This window comes from Aulonocara sp. 'chitande type north' Nkhata Bay, linkage group LG5, assembly GCF_057382095.1.
Source record: "Aulonocara sp. 'chitande type north' Nkhata Bay isolate Kocher_YH1m ecotype deep benthic linkage group LG5, A_spYH_male_GT1.1, whole genome shotgun sequence".
In the NCBI taxonomy this organism is placed as follows: Eukaryota; Metazoa; Chordata; class Actinopteri; order Cichliformes; family Cichlidae; genus Aulonocara; species Aulonocara sp. 'chitande type north' Nkhata Bay.
Genome location: NC_141348.1, coordinates 6,126,054 through 6,151,589, shown reverse-complemented (window position 1 = coordinate 6,151,589; position 25,536 = coordinate 6,126,054). Strand labels below are relative to the sequence as shown.

Here is a 25,536-nt window from a genome sequence, read left to right as displayed (position 1 = left end):
TTAGTTAGCCGCCCTCTGTGTCTCCCTGTTATTGTTCTGTGTTTCTTAGTTGCTCTGTCTCCCCTAGTCAAGTCTGCATCTATGTTACATTTCCTGTTTTACTTTGAAGGTCTGTGTCCTACGTGAATGTATTGAGTTTCGCTTCCCTTGGGTCTCGTTATGTCCGATTTCTCCCAGCTGTGCTCCCCTTCTGTGTCTCATTCCCCTCGTTATTTCCCAGTATATTTCAGCTTTGTGTTTCTCTGTGTCAGTGTTGTGAGCTCCCTCATGCTGTGTGTGAGTATCCCTGTGTTTCCTGGTGAGCGTTATATTTAGTTTTTTCCAGTTTAGTTTTCTATAACTTGTGATCTGTTTTTCCAGCAATAAAGCTGTGCTTTTTTTTTAGTTTATCCCCCGTGTCCCTGTGAGTTTGCATTTGGATCCAATTCCTGCCTGCCACACAGCCAAATCATGACAAAAGGCACTGATGTAATTATATCAAACTTAATACAACCAAAAAGAAACGAGTACAAAATAAACAGTCAAATAAAATTTAAAACACTTAATATTTGCAGTGGATGACAAAGTTTCTTTTTGTCCAGACTTGATAGTAGAGGGCTTTCAGAACAGTCTCTGATGGTGTCTGAGGAACTGGAACAGGTTTTGGATCCAATGTGTTTGAGGACTTGCATGTTGTTTTTCAGATGCTCGGTGTAGACTAGTCCTTGCAGTCTGAAAGCAAATACAAAGCACAATAAAGCAAACTGCCCATTTCAAAAGCAAATATACAATCTTACATTTAATAGAGCTGACACAATTAATCGTGTAATGATTTACAATTGTGATGCATTGCAATGCCGACATAAAGCATTCTCAATCCATTCAGAAGAAACGAATCGATTATTAAATACAGTCAGGATCAAAAGTTTAAGACCACTTGAAAAATGGCAAAAAATTCTCTGTTGCATGGTTGGATCTTAACAAGGTTCCAACAACATGCAACTAGCAGAAATGGGAGGTAGACACCATTTAACTTACATTTAACAAACTTAAACTGGGACAGGCTGTTTTACAGCTGATCAAATGTTTAGGACCACATGCCTTTTAAAAGGCCAAATCTGTGCAAATATGTGGATTCATTGTCATTTTCTGTCAGGTAGTCACACTGTCATGATGTTCGGCAAAAGCAAAAAAAACTTTCCTTTTTGAACGTGGTCGAACTGCATAAGCATGGTCTCTCACAGCATGAGAATTTGGAATTTCTTAAATGATCCTGGGGGTTATGGAACAAAAAAGTCAAGTGGAAGACCCAAAAAAATCCTCAACCCAAATTAAGGCCATTAGTGGTGCCGACTGCAGCAAACGGCATCTGAGACTGAAGGGCTTCAAAAACAAATTCGCTGATGAGAAACAAAATATAAACTTGATGATCCTGATGGTTTCCAACATTACTGGCAGGACTAGCAGATCCCACCTTAGATGCTGTCTACGCGCCACAGTGGAGAGAGCGCCATAATGGTCTGGTGCTTTTTCTTTCAGTGGAACAATGGAGCTTCAGGATATGCAGAGGCGTCAAACGGCTGCTGGCTATGTCCAAATGATGCAGAGAGCATCCCTCATGACTGAGGGCCCTCGTCTGTGTGGTAACGACTGGGTTTTTCAACAGGACAACGCTACAGTACACAATGCTGCAGGACAAAGGACTTCTTCCAGGAGAATAACATCACTCTGTTGGACCATCCTGCGTCTTTCCCTGATCTAAATCCAACTGAGAAAGGACGACAGTTCCCGACAGTAGACGCCATTCGTGTGGCCAGCTTCACCACTTGGAGAAATGTTCCCACTCATCTTATGGAAACGCTTGCATGAAGTGATCAACAATAACAGCGATACTGAGTTCAAGTTTGGAACTTTGATTTCTGTTTTGGGGGTTTACCCATGTTTTTTGGAGGTGTGGTCCTAAAATGTTGATCAGCTGTAAAACAGCCTGTTTCAGTTTAAGCTTTTTTAATAAATTACATGCTCAATGTTTTTCTGCACTCAGATTTCTTCTCTTTGCCTGCTGAAGCTCTACTTGGAACCTTGTTAAGATGATGTTTTTGCCATTTTTTAAACGGTCTTAAACTTTTGATCAGGATTGTAAAACCTAAAACTAATAGCAATTTGTTTTCTTCAGCCACATACATCACAGTGGACCAACAATGCAGTCTGTGTTCAGACAGGTTTTGAGCAATAACAAAAGTAGCTTATAGGGAGTGCAGAATTATTAGGCAAGTTGTATTTTTGAGGAATAATGTTATTATTGAACAACAACCATGTTCTCAATGAACCCAAAAAACTCATTAATATCAAAGCTGAATGTTTTTGGAAGTAGTTTTTAGTTTGTTTTTAGTTTTAGCTATTTTAGGGGGATATCTGTGTGTGCAGGTGACTATTACTGTGCATAATTATTAGGCAACTTAACAAAAAACAAATATATACCCATTTCAATTATTTATTTTTACCAGTGAAACCAATATAACATCTCCACATTCACAAATATACATTTCTGACATTCAAAAACAAAACAAAAACAAATCAGCGACCAATATAGCCACCTTTCTTTGCAAGGACACTCAAAAGCCTGCCATCCATGGATTCTGTCAGTGTTTTGATCTGTTCACCATCAACATTGCGTGCAGCAGCAACCACAGCCTCCCAGACACTGTTCAGAGAGGTGTACTGTTTTCCCTCCTTGTAAATCTCACATTTGATGATGGACCACAGGTTCTCAATGGGGTTCAGATCAGGTGAACAAGGAGGCCATGTCATTAGTTTTTCTTCTTTTATACCCTTTCTTGCCAGCCACGCTGTGGAGTACTTGGACACATGTGATGGAGCATTGTCCTGCATGAAAATCATGTTTTTCTTGAAGGATGCAGACTTCTTCCTGTACCCCTGCTTGAAGAAGGTGTCTTCCAGAAACTGGCAGTAGGACTGGGAGTTGAGCTTGACTCCATCCTCAACCTGAAAAGGCTCCACAAGCTCATCTTTGATGATACCAGCCCAAACCAGTACTCCACCTCCACCTTGCTGGCGTCTGAGTCGGACTGGAGCTCTCTGCCCTTTACCAATCCAGCCACGGGCCCATCCATCTGGCCCATCAAGACTCACTCTCATTTCATCAGTCCATAAAACCTTAGAAAAACCAGTCTTGAGATATTTCTTGGCCCAGTCTTGACGTTTCAGCTTGTGTGTCTTGTTCAGTGGTGGTCGTCTTTCAGCCTTTCTTACCTTGGCCATGTCTCTGAGTATTGCACACCTTGTGCTTTTGGGCACTCCAGTGATGTTGCAGCTCTGAAATATGGCCAAACTGGTGGCAAGTGGCATCTTGGCAGCTGCACGCTTCACTTTTCTCAGTTCATGGGCAGTTATTTTGCGCCTTGGTTTTTCCACACGCTTCTTGCAACCCTGTTGACTATTTTGAATGAAACGCTTGATTGTTCGATGATCACGCTTCAGAAGCTTTGCAATTTTGAGACTGCTGCATCCCTCTGTAAGATATCTCACTATTTTTGACTTTTCTGAGCCTGTCAAGTCCTTCTTTTGACCCATTTTGCCAAAGGAAAGGACGTTGCCTAATAATTATGCACACCTGATATAGGGTGTTGGTGTCATTAGACCACACCCCTTCTCATTACAGAGATGCACATCACCTAATATGCTTAATTGGTAGTAGGCTTTCGAGCCTATACAGCTTGGAGTAAGACAACATGCATGAAGAGGATGATGTGGACAAAATACTCATTTGCCTAATAATTCTGCACTCCCTGTATATGTAACCTGCTTTATTTGTTGATGAAAACAAACAAACTGAAATGAATTTAGCGTGATGCATTGGGATATTGAATTGTATTGTTGACATGAAAATTGCAATTGAATTGAAACGCAAGTAGGGCTGGGTACCAAAACACGATACCCGATATATATATAACACGATATAGTACTGACTGAAAACATTCACAAGGCAGTGGCGTGTCTAGAAAAAATTTTTTTTTTTTTGGGGGGGGGGGGGCAGGTAGGGGCACAGATTTGGAGAAGGGTGGCACATGTAATGTTTAAAAAAAATTCTACCAATGGTTAACCATAATTCAATAACCCTATAAACATAATAACTGAATGCACTTTTAACTCTTATTAGAATGAGATTTTAACCACTACGGTGCAAAGTTTTTAGATACTGCATTGATAAAGTACAAGAGATACAATCAGTGCTCTGTCAGTGTTTACTCAGCATTCAAGCACATCAATATTTGCATAGCATTTTTACTGACATGTAGTGCACATATGTTTTGGGCAAAAACATTTTTGAATATTGAAATACGAAAATTTTTAACATACAATTGGCAAATTAGCCAATGCCAATGTAAAACTTTATCTGCCTGTTAAAAAAAGAAGATAATCTTCTCACAAACTGGTGTTTGATTTTGAAACAGGAAAAAAGTGGGGAAACAACTGAAAAGACTAACATTTGAATGAAACCTGAAAGCAAGTTAATACTTTCTCTGCTGCCTTATGATAAACTTTGGTAATACTGATGTATAAAGAACAACACTGGCTGATGATGAAATACAGTCAGCTGGCATGGTGACACTGCCAGTATTAACTCTCTCAGCCTCAAATTTAACTTTTTGTTGCTAATGCACAACCAAGTCCTGCAGTGGTACTTCTGAGTAAAACAAACTCATAAAATATGTATGTAGAGTAATCAGGTTGTTAGTTTTTAACTGTTGCAAATCGGCAACGCCTGCCTTGAGAGGGTTAACCTGCAGGGCTGGACTGGGACAAAAATCGGCCCGGGCATTTTGACTAGAGACTGGGGCTGTGTCCCAATTAAGAGACTGCACGCTTGAAGTACGCGCACTACGTACGGTGCGTACTATAAGTACGAGAAGTGCGGAAGTGAGAGGCTTGTGAAATGGGACGGTATACGCTTCGTCGCGCTGATCAGGTTGCCTAGCAACCATGATACGAACCGCGAGACACGTTACATACAGCTTTGTTTGACAGAAATGAAGGAGAAAAATGTTTTGTTGGTCATTCATTTTTGTCATGACATCACTTTGATTAGTTGAGTATCTGAGGCTGAGACCACGGGACTGTAAAACATGATTGTTGGGCTTCATTTCTGTGCTGAACAGTCATTTAAGATTAGTTAGTAAGTAACAATTAGTTAATGTTGTTCATGAGACTAAAGTCAACTCACTGTGGCAATGTAAATATAATATGGCCAATATTATAGTATTGTCAGATTATTATGATATATATATATATATATATATATATATATATATATACATACACACACACACACACACACACACACACACACACACACACATACATATATCACTGACTTTCAGCTTGTTGTGTTTGTGGATATATGACTGACTTTAATTATTACACATTCGCACATAAATAAGTGACGTCATATTCAGTACTTTTGACAGTTCACTCTTCGGCCGCTCCATCTTATTAGGGAAATTCCACATACAGAAATGTAAATTTCAAAACTCAACCCCATCATTTAATTTGTTTTTGATTGAAATTGAATATTACTTAAACTCTCTTAAATTAACTTCCAGTAAAAAAGGTTTATCATTGATTGATATTCATTCAGAAATGTTTAACGAATGAGCTGTCACAACTTTCAAGTACAAAGTTGTTATGAAGTCTGTCACATTCCCCCCTTTTTTTCTTTTTTATCCTTTATTTATTTATCCTTCTTATTTCATTGTACTGTATATTGTTACTCTTATTTGCCTTGTATGTCTACTGTACAAACTGAACTGGAATGAATGACTGTTCGCTTTATGATTTCAATAAAGTTTGGGAAAAAAAAAAACAACCTCTTCGGCCGCTCCCTTCTGCCGTATTTTGCGGCAAAATTATCCACACCCACCGCCGCGCTATGAATTGTGGGATATATGGGACCACGAAGCGTGCACCGGACCACGCTTGATATTTGGGGAAATCGACGGCGCATTTGGAGTATGCATTTGAAGCACACTTCGAATTGGGACAGCCGTCGTCGCGTGGCGGTGACGTAACCGCACTTAAAATGCATACTTCAAGCGTGCAGACCCTGAATTGGGACACAGCCTGGGCCTGATTTGCCCCAGCTGTGTTTCCCTCCTGTTACCTATTCCCTGATTGCTTCCTCTTTGTATTTAAGCCCTGTGTTTCTCTGTGTCCGTGTCGTGATCTACCCTTATCTTGTTGTGTGTTTTGTTTGCGTAAGTTTACCTTGGAGTCTTAGTTTTGTTACCCTTTTGAGTTCAGCATTAAAGCTGTATTTGAGTTCACATTTCGTTTCCGTGAGTCTGCATTTTGGGTCCTTCATATCACCACTCCTGCCTGCACGCAGCCGTCACATAACAGTATCGTTTCATGCATCGGTTAAAACACTCGACTCCAGCTACATGACGCACAGCTGGAAATAGAGCAGGGCGATATGGCCAAAAATATTTATCACGATATATATTTGAAAATTTGCGATAACGATATAACCGACGATATAATTGATGCGAGACAAAATACAACTCCACAACATTACTAGCGCAAAAAGACAACCTTCCATTTATTTTCACTTAAACAAGAAGCTGGTTTTTATGTACATTAAAGCTTTATAAAAATGTAACAGTGCAAATGCAAATTCCTTGCTGAAAGTTTAACCAAAAGGCATTTCCAGTAGAAATGGGCTGACATATCCTGAGCATAACCATGTATAATATCCACTGAAGTTAAAAAGAGGTGCTTTGCAACATTAAACTGCAGTGTGCAGTACATATTTTTCGGACCATAAGGTGCACAGGATTATAAGGCACATTAAGCGAAACAAAGCAGTCCGATAAATCAAACTTTATTAAACTCATTCTTCTTGCTTCCTCCACTTCTGTACCATTGATTCATTAATGTTGAATTCTCTGGCAGCTGCTCTATTCCCATGTTGTTGCAGTATATTAATGACTAACCTCGTATTGTGGATGGATTATCTCAGTTGTTCTCCTGACTGAAGTTTGGTCCGTTTACAGCATCCTGCCATGCGATTGCATTTGTCTCTAACCATGAAGAACCTTCACGTTAACTTTTATAAGTGGAAAAGTGTTAGTGTTGGTCCTCCAGCTTCACTGTTTATGTTATGCTAACATAGCTGTGTCGCTAGCGATCACGTAGCACATCATTATATACCAGCTAGCCCAACTTCAGTAACCCTACAAACGTCACTGCTGTTTAGTTTCCTGTCTTCATTTATGTTGGAAGTGATAGCAGAGCTGTACGTTTGATTTTTTTTCAAAAATCTCTCAGTCAGAACATGCAATATCATGCTTAGGTAACTAGCGAAACTAGCGAGCTAACTTCCGCTAGCTTCCTGCTAACTTCTAACTCCGTTAAATGTAATAACTTTTGTTTTCATGGATGCCTGGAAGTTAAACTTTATAGTTACACCTGGTAAAGCAGCAATGCTGATCGTTTTATTAAAGATGAAAGAATTTAGACAGTTTTTAACTCTAAGTGATGCTGCAGTGTTGTTTGACCTGAAGCATACGGAGTTTAGGACCCAGATTACTCCCAGATTTAAGAGCATCTTAGTCCGACAAATACGACAATAACAACGGCCGCTTGCATGTTCTGCAAAAAAATGTGCTTTGTTGTGTATCTGACGGACAAACACCAAACCAGTTCCACATCACGGAAGTTGCACCATTTTTACAAACCAATTCTGGTTCATCTGTTTCACTCAACAATCGGCCATGTGCGTATGAAAACAAAGGCACTGCACATGCGCGTTTTACTCCCATTCTATCGCGATATTTCATTTTCCTATCGTTGCCTAACATTATACCGGTATTACCATGAACGGTATAATATGGCCCAGCCCTAGCTGGAAACACTTCCCGCAAGTCGAGCTGCCCGAGATTCACAGAATTTACAGAAAATGTTACATTGTTGTGATTTTTGTATCGTTATTGGGATGATAGAATTCTTATATCGGGATATGAGATTTTGGTCATATCACACAGCCCCATTTCATGTCTAATACTTGCATTGAAATTGAAGGTTGTTGGTTCAGTGCAGGGTGCTGCTGGCACTCCCTTGTTGAGCTGAGTCAGTCTGGACGTTAGAAGTGGCGCTTTCTTCTTCGTTGGTTTGGCGGACTACACGCCGCCAAGGAGTATGGGTGCCCTCTGCTGTTGCAGTACCTCACAGTCAGACAGCTATCTCTCTGTGACAATAATCCGATTGTTCAGTCTGACGTCACAAGCCATGTCTGGGTCTAAACTCCGCTGCAGGTCCATATATCAAACGATCACTATGGCATTACTGAGAGTTGAAAAACTGTCTAAAGTCTTTCATCTTTAATAAAATGATCAGCGTTCTGCTCTACCAGGTGTAACAATTGAGTTTAACATCCAGGCATAAAAACGGAATTTATGACATTTAACGGAGTTAGAAGTTAGCAGGAAGTTAGCTCGCTAGCTTCTATCTAAATACAATATAGCATGTCCTGACTGCGGGGTTTTGGAAACAAATTAAAACGTACAGCTCTGTTATCACTTCCAACATAAATGAAGACAGAAAACTAAACAGCAGTGACGTTTGTAGGGTTACTGAAGTTGGGCTAGCTGGTATATAATGATGTGCTACGTGACCGCTAGCGACACAGCTATGTTAGCATAATATAAACAAGCTAACTTTTTTTCCACTCGATAAAAGTTAACATGAGTGTTCTCGGTGGTCAGGAACAAATGTAATCGCATGGCAGGATGCTGTAAAAGGACCAAACTTCAGCCAGGAGAACAACTGAGATAATCCATCCACAATACAAGGTTAGTCATTCATATACTGCTGCATGGGCTGGGCTGTAGTTACATCCTAAGGTTTTAAAAACTGAGCTTAAATAAATGATTAGCGGTAATAAAAGCCGAGGGAGGTCAACGGTGATCACTAACTTTTTTTTAGGAGCTTTTTGAGATTAAATAGAAGAAAACACAAAGCATTAATGTTAACAACAGAAAAGCCATATTAAATGCAGACTACTTTAGCCCCGGAAGTAGGATTCGTCACGCCATCACTCAATAATCGGATAGTATCCTCCTTGGCTAAGTTTTTTTTTTTTTCTTTTAATATAGAGGTAACAGTTTAGACACGTGATGCAATGTCTCCAAAACGTGCATATAAATGAGAATTTTTAAAGAAACTGATTGTTACAGCTTTTATAATACATTCTTTGACTGCTCTTGACCTTGCAAGGTACACCAATTATTTTATTAACATCATTTCATTATTTTTTTGGTATTTCATTTTTATCAATTAATTTTAATTTCAGCAGGTGGTATCACACTCAAACAGATTGAACAGTGGTACAGCCATGATTTAAATCTCCTGTTCCACCACATCCCAAAGGTGCCCTTGGTTTGGGATCTGGTGAATGTGGTGGTTGGTGCAGTTCAGTGAAGTCATTGTGATGTTTGAGAACCCAGTTTAACATGATCACAGTTTCGTGATTATGGTGCATCATCCTTCTGGAAGTAGTCATCAGAAGATGGGTACACAGTGGTCATAAATGGATAGACATGAATGGTGGAAGTTCGAGGAGAGGAGTAAGCAATTAACTAATAAGAAAATTATGTTTAATGATCAAACCAAGTTAACTGATGAATCCCTGAGATTCTAAATTTGAATGTAATTTTTTTGCAATGATAAGGAAGATTAAAACACAATCACTTGTGACTCATGATGTGCATTAAAGGATTAAAAAACACTGTAAAAGCACACAGACGGTGTTATTTATAGGGTAATTGGTTCTACAATAGAAAATGGCCTTTTGCCACAAAATATTTTTTTCATTGTAAATAGCCATCTTACTTGGTGAGACTGTAGAACTTATTTTTTGGTAATTGCTCATATTTACTGTTAAGATATACTGTTTTATCAAACAGTCTGAACTCTTTAATATAAAAAAAAAAATTCACCGTAATTTTCACAATAATTCTAACAATGTTTTACCCAAACCAATTAAAAGCACGGTTTTGAGTAATTAACATACAGTTGTAAACTGTAAATTCAAATGAAAAAAGCAGCAAAGATTGTCATTCATACATAATTATTATGTAAATTGAAGGGTGACTAATTGTAGATAATGTTACCGATTTTTCCTGTTGTTTTCGAAGAAACTGTGCCATATTACTGTAAATTAATATATTTTCAACATATTTGCAGGGTTAAAATAAAATCACCATTTGTCAATATAGAGAAATTTTATATAGATATTACAATCATTTACTCTCTTTGATTTAATGGTAATTTATCGTTGCAATTTTACAGTTATTTAGGGTAATTTTTACGTACATTTCTTACAGTGTAGCTTTTACTGTCATTTTTAAGCAACACTATTTTTGAAAATCTGCATGCAGCCGTAAAACGTATTTGAGGCTCACAGTGACTGTGACACAGCAAAATACTAATAGAGGAAATCATTAAAATCTGCACCACAATTCTGGAGTATTTGGTATTTTAAATTTTCATTTGCATTCATTTAACTTTGTACTGTAGTGGTTATTGGTACTTTGAAACATTTGTGTAAATGAAATTAAAAGAGTCCATTCATCCATCCATCAATTCACTTCCGCTTATCCTGTCCAGGTTCGCGGGGGGCGCTGGAGCCTATCCCAGCTGTCATAGGGCGAGAGGCGGGGTACATCCTGGACAGGTCGCCAGTCTGTCGCAGGGCCAACACACAGGGACAGACAACCATTCGCGCTCACATTCACTCCTTCATTCACACCTATGGGCAATTTGGATTAATCAATTAACCTATCCCCACAAGCTGCATGTCTTCGGACGGTAGAAGGAAGCTGGAGTACACAGTAAAAAACAGAGTGTCAATTTTACACTTAGAGAGTTGATTTTAACTCTGTTTCAGATAACACTTGGTCCCACTCAAAATTAGAGTAAAATTTACTCTATGGCCAGTGTTAACTTTTTAGTGTTAATTCTACTCAGTTTAGTGTCAAAAATAACAACAAAATGTGCAAAAATATTTAACACTGCGGGTTATTCACACTGTTTAGAGTAATATGAACTGAAGAAGCTTCTCGGTTGAGAGGTGAAACGTCTTCAAGCAACTTAAAGAAGTCCAGACGCTTTTCTTTGCAAGCTCCTTTGACTACGATGACCTGGATGACTGAGAACCTTCACAGACAAATGGCTGTGATCTATCCTATATTATGAAAATAACTACAAACATACAGGTTACAGTAACAGCATTTATTATGCATCTCATTTCAGTGTAATTTAACGTAACAAACTCTTACAAATGACAGTAGCATACGGTACTATGATGCTCACCAGAGAAAGCAATATGGGACCACAAAGAGAGCGTTGTCATTCACTTCATATGACAATTGTATGTCAAAAGGCCTGGGATAATGCAGGTTGTCAACATGAAAGACAACTAAATCTTGCTTTGTCCTACTTTGTTGATGTTTATATCTAATGCAAAAAAGCAAACTGGCAATATTTGAAACATCTGTATCTCATCGAGCTGAAGTGAAAAATAGCAACTACTTTTAATGCACTCGATCGATGTGTTTTTAACATCATCTGCCATGGCTCCTATTCACCACAATTTAGAATAGAATAGAATCAATTCAACTTCATTGTCATTGCACATGTCAAGTACAAGGCAACGAAATGCAGACACTGTGTTGTTGGAAGGTCAGCTTTGTCATGATGCATGTTAACTGTTTGTCTAATAGTAGATAGCTGTTTGCCGACACAATTCAATTCAGTTTTGTTTATATAGCACCAAATCACAACAGCAGTCGCCTCAAGGCGCTTCATATTGTACAGTAGATCGTACAATAATACATACAGAGAAAAACCCAACAATCATATGATGTGGGGTTATGAAGCTTCTTGTGCTTTGACTATGGGTGTAGCACAAAACTAAATTGCTGGCATCGACTCCTTTAGTTCCTTTCATTGTCTCAGAAAAAAGTCAACTGGTTTGTCTCTCAGCACTGTGTGCTTGGTTGGAAGGTACTGTCTGACATGTGATTGTTTCATACAGTGATTACTGAGAACATCAACACATATTACACACTGCAACCTGGGCTCATCCTCGCTCCCCCTCCAAAGGAACCCAAAGTTGATGTAACTCATTGTTTTGCATTGTTTGCTGCTGTCATGTGCCATAGAAGTTTCACTGCTACTGCTAAAGTCGCTGCTAGCACTTGTGCTGAGTTCGCTTTAGTTGGCTTCAGTTTCTGCTGTGCTGGTCAAAATATTCACTGTGCTTCTCATTCTGATTCTTCCCGTTTGGAGCCAGGATTGCATCGCTTTTTGACCATCATTTTCATTTCTCTGCTTGCCATCAGTCATCATCAGTTTGTCAACCCTACTAGGTAACAGTTGGCTGGCATGGAAAGCTTGTAGTCTATTGACTATAGCTGAGAGGTGGGGTATCAGGTCAGACCCAGGATGGTCACGGTCCTGGGTTTTGTACCCAGTGTTTTTGGTTTTGGTTGATTTAACAGTCTGAGGTTGAGTCTTGTCTCTCTCTCCATGTTTATTCGCCTGTCCCCCAGTCATGTCTCTGTGTGTTTCTCTTGCTCCCTGTTGTCTGTATTTAGTCAGTCTGCGTCTCAGTCTGTGTTTCGCATACTTCCTGTTATACCTCTATACTTGTGTGCAGCGTGTTCAGTTTTGTTAGATTACGTTCAGCTGTGTTCCCACCTGTGGATCGTTGCTTAATTTGCCCTCGTGTGTGTTTATGTGTCATCTCTCCTCTGTTTGTTGTTGTGATCTCCCTCAGTGCTGTGTATTGCCTCCCACTTGCCTCACACTGCTGTTTGACATGGATGTGGTTGCCAGTGGAGTGTAATATAATATAATGTAAGAAAAAGTGATCCCACTCCAGAGCTGAAATGGTAAATGGCCTGCATTTGTATAGCGCTTTTCTAGTCCCTAAGGACCCCAAAGCGCTTCACACTACATTCAGTCATTCACCCATTCACATACACATTCACACACTGGCGATGGCAAGCTACATTGTAGCCACAGCTGCCCTGGGGCGCACTAATCTTAGTGAAGCAAAAAGAAATGGAAGTATGTGTTTATAGTCTGGTTCTTTTTTTCAGTACATAATGAAATAAAAATATGGCTTAATATTTTAGCTCGTTGTTCTGAGGAGCATTCCCCGCCAGAACAAAACAGCAACACCTGCTCAATACTGTAGCAGCATTGGCTAGTCATGCCCAGAGCCACAGAGTTAAAAGGTATTGCACAATTACTCAAAGGCTGAGTCATTTCATGTCACAACAGGATACCCACCTGATGTACTACATGATTTACTTAAGGAGACTGTACCTGTGTTTAGATGCTGAGTTTAGATCTTGAAACAGAAAGTCTTTCTCTCTAAACAGAATCATCAAACATTTCCCATAAAAGACAGGATAAATAAACTATACTGCTAGCCTTTCCGCTGTTGCTGAGATGTTGTTACAGTTGTCTCACCTACCCACACAGATGAGAGCATTGGTCACTTAGGCCGTCTGATTGCTGAGCACACACATAGATTTACCAGTGTTTTTCCAGAAGGGAGGTTGATTCCAAAACATTTTTTTTTGTTTATTTTGAGGAGCATTATCGTCTGCTCACCGAAGAATTTGGTCCACTTGTGTCTTTATGGGCAATGAGGTTTGAAGCTAAGCACCATTTCTTTAAGAAGATGGTAAGACAGACTAGCTGCTTCCATAACATTTTAATGTCTTTGGAAAAAAAACCCACAAGTGTATGAATGCATAGACTCTCCATGGTTTAAATTTCAAAAAACCTGCTGCTGCTGCTGCTGCTATCTCTTCATTGAAGATGTCAAGAGTACCACGAGAGGTTGTAAATTAAAACGGACAAGCATTTCTATCACAGAAATTTCCTGAAGAGTAACATAGTTCAACTGACAAACAAGGCTGGATTTCAGGGCATCAGTTACAGTTTCAGCATGCTCCTGGTATATGGCTCTACTGATGGCTTGCCTGACTTTGCAGAAATACTGCAAATCATTGTTTGTTTAGACCAGGGGTCGGGAACCTGCGGCTCTTTAGGCTTTACACTGCGGCTCCGTGGTTTGAGAAAATAAATTGTAAAAGTATTTAGCTGAAGTGTATTTTATTTGTGTTAGTTCTTTTTTAACTTGTACTTCTAAATTGGAAGATTATCATGATCTTGAAATATAAAAATAAAAAGATATTTTATTATTTTTCGTCACTCAAAATAAGAGCCACACTCACGGAAGCTGGTATAGCTGCCGAAACACCGTGCTTTTATTGAGACAGCAACCACAGGTAGGCCAAGTATGGAGAAATGTAAGAAAAGAAAAATATCTGAAGAAAATAGAACATTTAATGATCCCTGGGCAGATTTATTTGCGTTTACTTCTGACGAGAGCAGCCTACCAGTATGCCTAATTTGTGGATTGTCGATCTTTGGATCCACATACGTATTTGAGCAGCTATTTCCCACCATGAACTATGTTAAAAACAAACACCGCTCACGCCTCACAGATGACAGCTTACAGTCCTGCGTAAAGATGAAAGTGACTTCGTACAGCCCCGGTCTGCAGACGCTGTGTGCAGAGTTTCAGGAGCAAAAGTCCTATTGTAAACATATCACGGCAGACCCGACGGTGTTTGCATGAACATGGTTTTCAGCTTCTCTTTATTGACCACTTTTCACACACGGTTGCTGTACGCAAGCAGCTGGCTTTAGCTTTCCAGCACAGAGCCTGACACATAACACAACAGCAGAGAGGGCACAGACTTTAAGGTGGAGAGGCAAGCAAAGAGATTTTCAGAATTTTCAAACACTAAAAACTATTTTTTACTAGTGATGTTAACATACCTGTACCCTTTCACACATCTAGACAAACTAACTTCATTTCATCTATTATTCGTTTTGGGAAGTTGTCATTCTAAAACATATTTGAGTATGTTAACTAAGGCACCTGGTGTGTAACTAAGGTTTCATTATCTCATAAAGGGCATGTTAGAACATTTTCCTCTTAAATCTGACAATATGACACTGAAAGTTCCTTTGTACAGAGTGCTGGATTTGAATGCTCCCCTGTTTTGTTTTGTTTCGTTTCGTTTTGTTTTTTTGTTTTGTTTGTTTTTATTTTTTATTTTTTTGTTTTTTTTTGGGGGGGGGGGCAGATTGGAATGACAACAGTAATTGGTGGTTGGGGGGGGGTTGCCTGCTATAACTGTGAAATGTCAAAATAAACAGCTCTATGGCACATTGTATGCTGTGTGATTTAAGTAACATTTACATAGTTTTTATAAATTATATTGCTTTCTATAATCAAGTAGACTAAAATGGTAAAAATATATTTAACAGTACAGAATATGTTTTAAGTCATATTTTAATGGAAACAATATTTCTGTCTATGAATAAAATAAAATGAATGTAATTTGAAACATAAATTATAATCAAAAGACAACTAAATAAAAATGTCTTTAATATTTTTCATAATTATTAAGTGTAGGGGTAAGTACCTGAAATTATAAAACTAAAATCTTGTTTTTATCATTATTTAACTACCAGAGATGGTGGAAAGCCTCAACTGGCATCGCTCCAAAGAGTCCACCCACCACTTTAATCTCACTCTGATCTTGTTCTTAGGTCTGGCATAGTAACTAAAAATTTTATAATATTCCCTGAAAACCTTTTGTCTGGTAACTTTTAAGCAACATTTAAATTTGCAACAATGGATTATACAGCAGTGGGGAATATGTTTCCGTACAGTAAAAGTCTTTGTGAAAGTTCTGTAACTAAATTAAATGATACAAGTCCTCTACAGTTATCTTCTTCAACGCCATGTGCCAACACAGTGCAGAGCTGGCACCTAAATTCTACTATCACAGATATTAATCATGCATATGACTCTGGATGCTGTGGGTCCTCAGCAAAAGAAAGCCTCAAGTCAAAAGTACATGACTCCCTGTTATAACTTTAAATATTCTAGGAATCCCAAGCCAGGTACAAAGCGGTGCTCTACCTGTATTGTGACTTCGACTGAGAACATTGTCGGGCGGCAGAAAGGAATACTTCAAGGACCTCCTTAATCCCGCATCTTCCAAGGAGGAAGCAGAGTCTGGGGACGAGGGGGGCCAATCACCTATCTCTGGGGGAGAGGTCACTGAGGCAGCTATTCTGTGGAGTGTTATGGTGGCAGAGCCCCTGGGTGGATGAGGTCCTCCCTGAGTTCTTGAAGGCTCTGAATGTTGTAGGACTGTCTTGGTTGTCACAGCTCAGGTGACAGATCGGGGGCGGTACCTTGGATTGGTGGTTCCCATCTTTAAGAAGGGGAACCGGAGGGTGTGTTCCAACTAGAGGGGATCACACTCCTCAACCTCCTTGGGAAAGTCTATGTCAGGATGCTGGAATGGAGAGTCCATCCGTTAGTCCAATCTCGGTACAGGGTGAACAATGTGGGGTCTTTTTCCTAGCCGTGGAACACTGGACCAGCTCTTTATCCTCTCAAGGATACTTGAGGGTGCATTTGGAGTTTGAACAATCAGTCTACATGTGTTTTGTGGACTTGGAGAAGTCATTCGACCGTGTCCTTTGCCGTGTCCTGTAGGAGGTTCTTCGGGAGTATGGAGTGTAAGGCCCATTGCTATGGGCCGTTTGATCCTTGTACAACCGATGCAAGAGCTTGGTCCACATAGCTGGCAATAAATGGGACTCTGATGGACTCTGCCAAGGCTGCCCTTTATCACAGATTCTCCTTTCACTTCGGTGGTCTCAGAATTTCATCTCTGCTTTTTGCAAATGATGAGGTTCTGTTGGCTTCATAAGGAGATGGCCTCCAGCTTGCAGTGGAACAGTTTGCATTGTGAAGCAGTAGGAATGAGAATCAACATCTCCAAGTCTGAGGCTGTGGTCCTCAGCCCGGACAAGTTCCTGACCCAAGTGGAGGGGTTTAAGTATCTCTGGGTCTTGTTCACAAGTGATGGGAGAAGGGAGCGGGAGATCGACAGACAGATTGGTGCTGCATCTGCAGTGATGCGGACGCTGTACCAGTCCGTCGTGGTAAAGAGACAGCTAGGTGTAAAAGCGAAGTGTCTGGGTGCCTCCTGGTGTTCTGGACATGTCCTACTGGGAGGAGGCTCAAGGCCGACCCAAGACATGCTGGAGAGATTCTGTCTTTCGGCTGGCCTGGGAACACCTTGATGTTCCCCCTGACAAGCTGGGGGAGACCAGGGAGAGGGAGGTCTGGACTACTTTGCTTAGGCTCCTACCCTTGCGACTCAGCCCCAGATAAGTGGAAGAAGACGGACGGATGGACGGACATGTTCTAATCTATCCATACATCCGTCCATCCAGATTCCGTTCTGATCTCTGTAATAAAATATGAGTTGACAGTACTGAATGCTGCACTGGTATCTGGCAATGCGATAAGTGTTTACTAATATACCATCTACATATAATGTTACACTGTGTGTTGAAAACTGACCTTTATTTTGTAGTTATTTGTTTACATTAATGTCATAATTACACAATCACAATGATTAATTCAATTCAGTTTTATTAATATAGCACAAAACATAACAACAGTTGCTTCAAGGAGGCTTTATACTGTAAGGTAGAGACCCTAGAATAGTACAGAAAAGACCCCCTATGAGCAAGCACTTGGTGACAGTGGGAAGGAAAAACTCCCTTTTAACAGGAAGAAACCTCCAGCTGAACCAGGCTCAGGGAGGGGCGGGGCCATCTGCTGTGGCCGGTTGGGGGTGAATGATGGAAGACAGGATAAAAGACACACTGTTGAAGCAAGTCTGATGTTAATAACTAATAATTATATGTTTATTCCTGAACTTTTTTAAAGATCAATTATGACAGAATATACACTGAAAATGTCAGCACTTGTGTTACTTCAACACTGCAAGTCAGCGTACTAGTAAAGAAATTCATGTGCATATAATTGTACTGAAATCGATCAATCAGTCACTGAAGAATTTGTGCAGCATGATTTATGGTCCTGCAAATGTGTATGTCTGCATTTACATTGAAAAATAATGTGCATAAATGTAGATGGTTACAATTACCCCAGGAATTGTGGAGGGATGAAGACAGGAAAAACAGTTAAAAATCCCAACACTGTGATGCTAAGCTTTGCCACATCCAGCCCTTGCATACCTTCCGGCAAGAAGCAAGAGTCCCTTAAATCAATGCCTGAGCTAACTGTGGTTAGAAGTGAACGGGTGAGGCTGGTTACAGCAATAGGATCAGTGTATCAGTGAACCAGAAATAATACCTCAATTTAGAGTATTCTACCTTATGAGTAGCATAGAAACAACAAGCAATAATCCTTCCATGTGAGGTGGACTTGTAAAATTAAACAGAATAATACAAATGTTCCTATCCTAACAATAGCTTCCCTGTTAACAACCTTAAAAAGCATCCCTACCATATGCCTTACAGCATTAAGTTCCTTGAGGTTGGGACTTTGCACTATATAAATAAAACTGAATTGAATTGAATGTCCTGGGGTAAATATAGCATGAAGTGTGTGGTGACTGAGGTAAATTATTATCTTCTACACCCAATTATCATTTATCATCAACCTTAATTATCATTGATTAAAAAGAAATACACAAAACACAAAACCTAAATTTAATGAGCTAAATTACATTTTTATCATTGTCTTTTATAAAACTTTCATTAAACAACTACTACAAAATAAAGCAGCCCTCCCTGAGTATTTAGTGTTCTAAAGAGCTTTACAACACAAAATAGAGACACATTTCAGATAAAAACTTAGTGCAACATTTTATCGCACATATTTCAGTATAGCGATAGCGATAGATATGTTTTGCAATAAGCACATGGGTTTTTGGCATTCAGACTTTCTATAATGGGTTATAAAAAGTGGTCAACATCAGCCACTAATATCTTATGGAAGCCATTAACATAAAACAAATTCTGTTAAATGTTATTTATATCACAACAACAATTGCCTCAAGGTGCTTCATATTCGTACAGACCCGACAATAATAAAAATATGTGCGTATTGATGTTGTGACTCTGTTTGAAGGTTTAAAGGCCTCAGTGAAAACACAAAACAGCAGATTCTTTAGAAGATGGCAAATCCAAAATACATTTCAACCTAATGATACAGAATTTTTCTGTACAACATAAATGCTCTCTTAATTCAAAATTAACTGTATCGTCCAGTGTAAAAGTCTTGATTTAAGTGTCCGGATCAGTTTTTACAATTCTTTAAATGAAGGCCTGCTCACACTTACAAACAGAGGACAAATCCTATAAGTTGTGCTTCATTTAGAGATGCAAGATTTGATGATGCTGTAATGAGTCGATGTCAGTTTGATGAATAAAAATAGCTTTCTGTTTTTATGAGAATGAAAGCGTCTGAAATGAAGCTAAAATGATCGAGTATCAGTTCATGCTTGAAAAAAGTGGCACTGGTTTGTTAATAATAAGCAATGGAAATTTGCTAACATTAGTTAAGTATTACTTTAGAATTTGCACTGTTATTATAGTTACCAGAGGCTGTATGCTGCCTGAGGATGTCACCATAAAAACATGGAATTTCGATATATCACACCCATGTGTTTAAAGTTCCTGAACAGCGCTTCGTGATGCGACTTCATTACCTAAAACTACTTTTTGACTCAAATGTCAGGAGACTAGAACAAGAATACCAAGTGACAGAAAATTACATTATAGAGTAAATATATTTGTACGTGTTGCACAGAATAAATGCAGAATAAATTCTAGCCTAAATAGGTTTTTTTGGCGCTCTCAAAGACGCACGCCAGTTACCAAAAGGTGTGTTGTAACTTTTCGAAGAAGTTATATACAAATTATACTACTTTTCTAAATACCTTGAGGGTATTAAGTGTTACCGGTGATTTCCCATTCATATGACAATCATGTCACATTTTAGGCTCGGAAATAACATTATTATCTTAAACGTTTCACTTTCTTCTTCTTGTGTAAGTTTAAAGGTTCTGCCAAGTTAAATAAATACATTATAGCATCGTCATCATGCGCACTGAGCAAACGCTGTGATAAATAAAAGACTATTCATTTCGCCCATATTGCACACTCTTTTGATCCTCCGCATGTTTTATGAACTCCCCTCTCTCCCACTCAGTTGTTGGGAGTCCCTCAGGTAAATTGGCCTGCAAACACATAAATTCAACACAGCCCTTGTAGCGGATAGATGAGACTCTGCTGCCCATTGTAACTCCCACACAACACCGTGGATTCCAGCAAACTTCTTGTACGCCTCTTTAGAGAAAAGGCCTCTCTTTTCATTTGTCCGTGTATACCCCTGACCAAGCTAAGTCTTTTCTTTTTCCTCTCTCCGTCTTTAATCCGTCCCTCTATTTCAGGAAGAAAAAAACACAAAACCAGTTCACGCAGTGCTTTAGTAGCTAAAAGTAAAAGAGCTTGTGTTCTCCCCACCACCCCCCCACGCAGCGCTGAGCCCTGAATCGCTCTGGAAAATTGCTTCTTTTGAATAGGGGGAAGGAGGAACAACGTTTAATAGGATCCAAAGGGAGTCTGTGCTCTTAAACAGGTGGAAATTGGACGTCCTCGAATTTATACAAATAGTAAGTTTATAAGCCGGCGAGGAAAAAGACGGATCCCATCTCCGAGGATTAGCAGCTCTCTCCGAGAAAAAAAAAAGATTACTGTGTTGTTAACCAAATGAAAGCAGGAGACTCACTCAGCTCCTCCAAAGCGCGATTAATGATGAAAACACAATTGTGCAGCAGTTTTACTGATGGAATGGTTTCATATTTACGTGCCATCCCCTCTATAGATTTGTCTCCCTGTCACCCAGTTAGGTGCTTGGGTGCCCGATTATGTCAAGAGACAGTGATCTGCACTGATGAGGGGCGGGCGCTGCCAAGGTCTGACAGAGAGCAGTCGGCTGGTTTCTCCACTCCCATCTGAACAATAAGAAGGTAAAGTACAACACAGACGTAACTTTGGCTTAACTCGGTGTCCAGGAGCTCCGGCTACAACATTTCTTGCCCTCTGTTTCCTCCTCCTCCTCTTCTTCTTCTCCTTAACGAGCCCTGTAATGTCTGTTAATTTTGTGTGTGCTAGTTAATGAGCATTAATCCATCACCCCTGGATGCTATTGTTGCGAGGCGGGGGCCATTTGAATGCAAATGCGTGACACTGTGACAGCAAGGTGCTTATTAAACTGATGTGTCCGCCTGTCTTTTCTGCTGGGAGCTCAGGGGAGTGAAAAGACGCGGGGCAGCTGGACTATACACGGAGTTGCTCACACCAAGTTCTGTTCGGCTGCAAAGCGAAACTACTACAGCGGCAACAAAATGGCAAGTTCAGCCTCTTTAGACACGGTGGTGTCCTGCGGGAGGACTGCGCCGTCCGCGGCTCCCAAAACGCTGGCTTTCTCCATCGACTGGATCATGTCCAAGAGCTCGGAGCCGAAAGGGAACGCGGAGGAACGTTCAGAGGGGAAAAAACTGCTAGGGCTCTGTTCCCCAATCCCCTGCATGATCCCGCTACAGCCCTTCAGCTACGACCTCCAAGCCAAGGCGCTGATGAGCTATTCGGAGCTGTGGAGAGCCAGTTTTAGGGGAACTTTGTGCGGCTCGCCAGCTGCTCCGTGCAAAGGAAACTGCGGGTTGTGCGGCAAAGGGGATCCGAGCCTGAAGCAGCAGCTGCTGACGTCAGGGAGCAGGGTGGTAAAACCTCAGGTCCTGAACCAGGCCGTGCCCAGCAGTGGCTCGCTCTACTATTTCAATTACCTGGACTCTGCGTACCAGCAGTCGGAGCTGCTGGCCGGCCACTGGCTCTCCAGCCCGCAGGCCCAGGCCTCTCTGTCGGCGCACCACAGACTTTTGCTGCTGGAGAATGCCAAACTGACCGGTGTGGGCACCGACAAGCTGCCCACACCTCAATACCCACACAAGGAACATCTGCCAGGGCAGCTGGACCAGATAGTGAAAGAGAGCCACGGCCTGACAGCTGAGAAAAGCGGCATAAAGACACACAGCAAACTCAGCGGCAGTGGCAGTGCGGACGGAAAACCCAAAAATTTCACCTGCGAAGTGTGTGGAAAGGTACGGTTTTAATGCATTTTTGTACATTGTTATTATATTCTATATTTTATATAAAACATGAACAAATGCGCCAGCATCTACACACCTATATAAACTCAATAATGAACTTTTGAGGCCGATGTTAGTTTTTTTTCTTCCTTTTTCTGACGCTTGTTTTAAAAAATGCAGGTCTTTTGTCTTTTTAGAATAATGTTTACTCATATTTTGTATGCCTTTGTGTCGTCTGCAGGTTTTTAATGCGCATTACAATCTTACCAGACACATGCCGGTGCACACGGGGGCCCGGCCCTTCGTATGTAAGGTGTGCGGTAAAGGATTCCGGCAGGCCAGCACGCTGTGCAGACACAAGATCATCCACACGCAGGTGAGACACTGTTTCACTGTGACCTTTCCAGCTTTTTGACTTGACTTTGTTTGAATTATTTTCTCTCATTTTGACCTGTAAGGAAAAGCCTCACAAATGCAACCAGTGTGGAAAAGCGTTCAACAGAAGTTCGACGCTCAACACTCACGTCCGGATCCACGCAGGGTATAAACCATTTGTGTGCGAGTTCTGCGGGAAAGGCTTCCACCAGAAAGGTAAATACTGGGCGCTGGAGTCCTCTTTAATCAGCTGTATTATATTACTGACTGGAAATTGTATCCTGATGTGATGTTTCCTATTTTCAACACTGCGGTGATTCAGTGTTCATGTGCAAACGAACAAAAAGCTTTCTCTTCAGCTCGTGTTATTATTCCACGAATTTATTTCATGAAATCTGCTGCCGTGCAGCCTAGTCATTATTTTTGCTGGGTTGAGCAGTCAGCTTTTAGAAATCCACAACTCGGTGGAGAACTTCCTCACTAAGAGGAGACGTGATTGAAATAATTGCTACACTGGCTGATGGACTCTGTGCTTTAATTGTGCTGGATGCTGTTTAACATCTCGCGCACATTGTTTAGAATCGAATAAAATAATCATTTATTGTCATACACAACGAAATTGTGGGTTCTCAACTTGACTACTGACGAAAAATATAAATACGAAAAAATGCCATTTTATTTTATTTTATTGTTTTTGTTAAGCTGGACTTGAGATTTGGAGCATAAATGCACTAAGAATTTTATAGCATTATGCACGAAGATTCCGATTATTCTGCCCGCTCAATATTGCGGAAGTTCGCAGCCGAGCAGAGCTCTTTATGCAGACTCGCTGGAGTTAGTGTGGCGACATCGGCGCTCATCCTCAACATTTGGCATCTGCGCTGCCGAAATAAATAACGTCTGCGGTAAAAGCAGAAAAAGCTTATATTTGAAGTAGTCAAAGGGGAAATAACTGTGGGCTCACCGATGAGCACGAATCGGTGGGTGGAAATGAGACTTGTCACTTTACACGGACTAATTCTACCTTCGAGACTGTCGCATTTTCCCCGGGTCATTAGTCAGACCCCGGCAAAGTTGGAAACCGGCCTCCTTTAGTTGCGGCTGCGCTTGATTTTGACAAAGTTTGACAACTTTTTGACTTCGGCACACAAAAAGCCGATTAATGAAGGCTGTGGGGTGGAGGAGGCTCCAGCTGAACTGCTGGTGGAAAAAGAAAAATCGCAGTTGTAAAACGCGTTCCCTCTCTGCTTTTTTTTTTTTTTTTAAATGTGTAGATGTTTCGCAGAAAAATTTATATTCAAATTTTGTTCAAGCGGTTTTATTTTTCAGATTCTCCTGATTAAATTATTTTCTTTGGCCAGATTGGAGTGAAATGTTTAGCTGTGTAATTTCAGGGTAAAAACGATTAACTCAGACCAGGCGGATTTTTTTTTAAATTAACCCAAGTTCCCCTGAAGCTGACTCTCCTCAGCTCTGACGGGCTCATCAGCGCATCTGCTCTCTGATATTAGAAGCCGTGAAATCTACAATATTTCTGAGGTATTGAGTGCATTTTTATCCCCTTTTTCTATTTTCTAATACTGGTTTTAGGCCGTTTTATACTAGAGGAAGGAAAGCTGGTTATGGTCAGACGACTGGTTTTCACACAGATGCACTTTTTTCGTTTGACCTGGAGTTGTTTCTATTGACACTCACACATCAGCGAGACATGAACGTTTGATTTCGTGCTGCGAAAAGGCCACGGGTTAAATAAGCAGATGTTAAAAGGGTGGCAAAAATTCTAATGTCACACCTTTCCCCCTTTGAATCCTTTTTTTAACTCCTTCTCAGAAGAATTGTGAAGACAAAGTGAAAAGACTGTGATAAAAATGACATTGTGTTTTAATTCTCTTATTTCGCAGGAAACTACAAGAACCACAAGCTGACGCACAGCGGGGAGAAACAGTACAAGTGCTCCATCTGCAATAAGGCCTTCCACCAGATCTACAACCTGACCTTCCACATGCACACACACAACGACAAGAAGCCCTTCACCTGCGCCACTTGTGGCAAAGGCTTCTGCCGCAACTTCGACCTGAAGAAGCACATCAGGAAGCTGCATGACAATGGCTTCTCGGCGGCTTCAGAAGCCTCCAGAGAGCTGCAGAGCTGAGCCATTGCTCGTTTCCTGCTATGACTTTTTAGTTTTTAAGGTCTGACAAGGAAGTGAGGGAGTTCAAAAAACTGGACCCGAATCTTTGAAAAGAAATGAGGTAATCGGCTCCCGTCAGTGTCTCAGCAGGAATGCTGCAGCGAACAAAAAACAGACAACATCCGCCCAACACTGTCGCGATGTTTTGGGTCCACATAGAATTTCTTTCTGCATTTCCACAGACTGAAAGAGAAACCCCCTGTCTCCACGATGGAACTGTAAATAACGATAATAATAATCATAATAATAATAACGTGAATCATCTGGGGAATGCATCGCCATGTTGTTTATTTCATTGAAAAACTGTTCCTGTGAATAAATAAGTTAAATTATATTGAAACTGAATGTCTGAGCCATGTTTGCATTTTGAAGGTATTTGAAAATAAAACAATTATATGATCAAAGTTTATTCTGAAACACTTTGTAAGGTGCAAATATCACATTTAGACAACACACACGTGCCCGCAAGAAAAAACCCGTAAATGAAAACAGAGAAGGCCGCGAGACAACCAAAGTGTGTGATATTCAAAGACGAAGTAACTAAAACAAACGACATTTGGAAATATAGTGGAAAAACGGCACAACCTAAAAAATAAAAACAGCGAAAAAGTCTCATTTGCTTCTTATCTTTCATTAATTCTATTTGTTACATTTTCCAGCAAATGTAAACTGGGAGGCACGCGTGCACGAGCGCAGACGGTACTGGTATTTTGGAGCGCGGGTACTGTATGCTCTGCGGCCACTTTTATTCAACATTTACTGACAGACACGATCTTAATAATACTGCATTTACACTTGACTCTGGCTTAATGGCACAAATGATCAGAT

General features: G+C 40.4%; 1 protein-coding gene across 3 annotated transcripts in view; it reads left to right on the top strand.

Moving 5' to 3' along the window:
* Positions 1-25,258, top strand: part of fezf2 (FEZ family zinc finger 2) — a 37,226-nt gene extending 11,968 nt beyond the window's left edge. The window contains exons 1-5 of one of the 3 annotated variants that reach the window (XM_086291110.1): positions 20,111-20,666; positions 20,900-22,154; positions 22,384-22,518; positions 22,601-22,733; positions 24,419-25,258. In XM_086291110.1, coding sequence (XP_086147236.1) covers positions 21,402-22,154; positions 22,384-22,518; positions 22,601-22,733; positions 24,419-24,669 — 1,272 coding nt within the window. In that variant the 5' untranslated portion in view covers positions 20,111-20,666; positions 20,900-21,401 and the 3' untranslated portion in view covers positions 24,670-25,258. Of the gene's footprint in view, positions 1-20,110; positions 22,155-22,383; positions 22,519-22,600; positions 22,734-24,418 lie in introns of those variants that run through there. The other 2 variants (XM_086291112.1, XM_086291111.1) reach the window with 2 other exon arrangements.
* Positions 25,259-25,536: the final 278 nt, after the last annotated feature.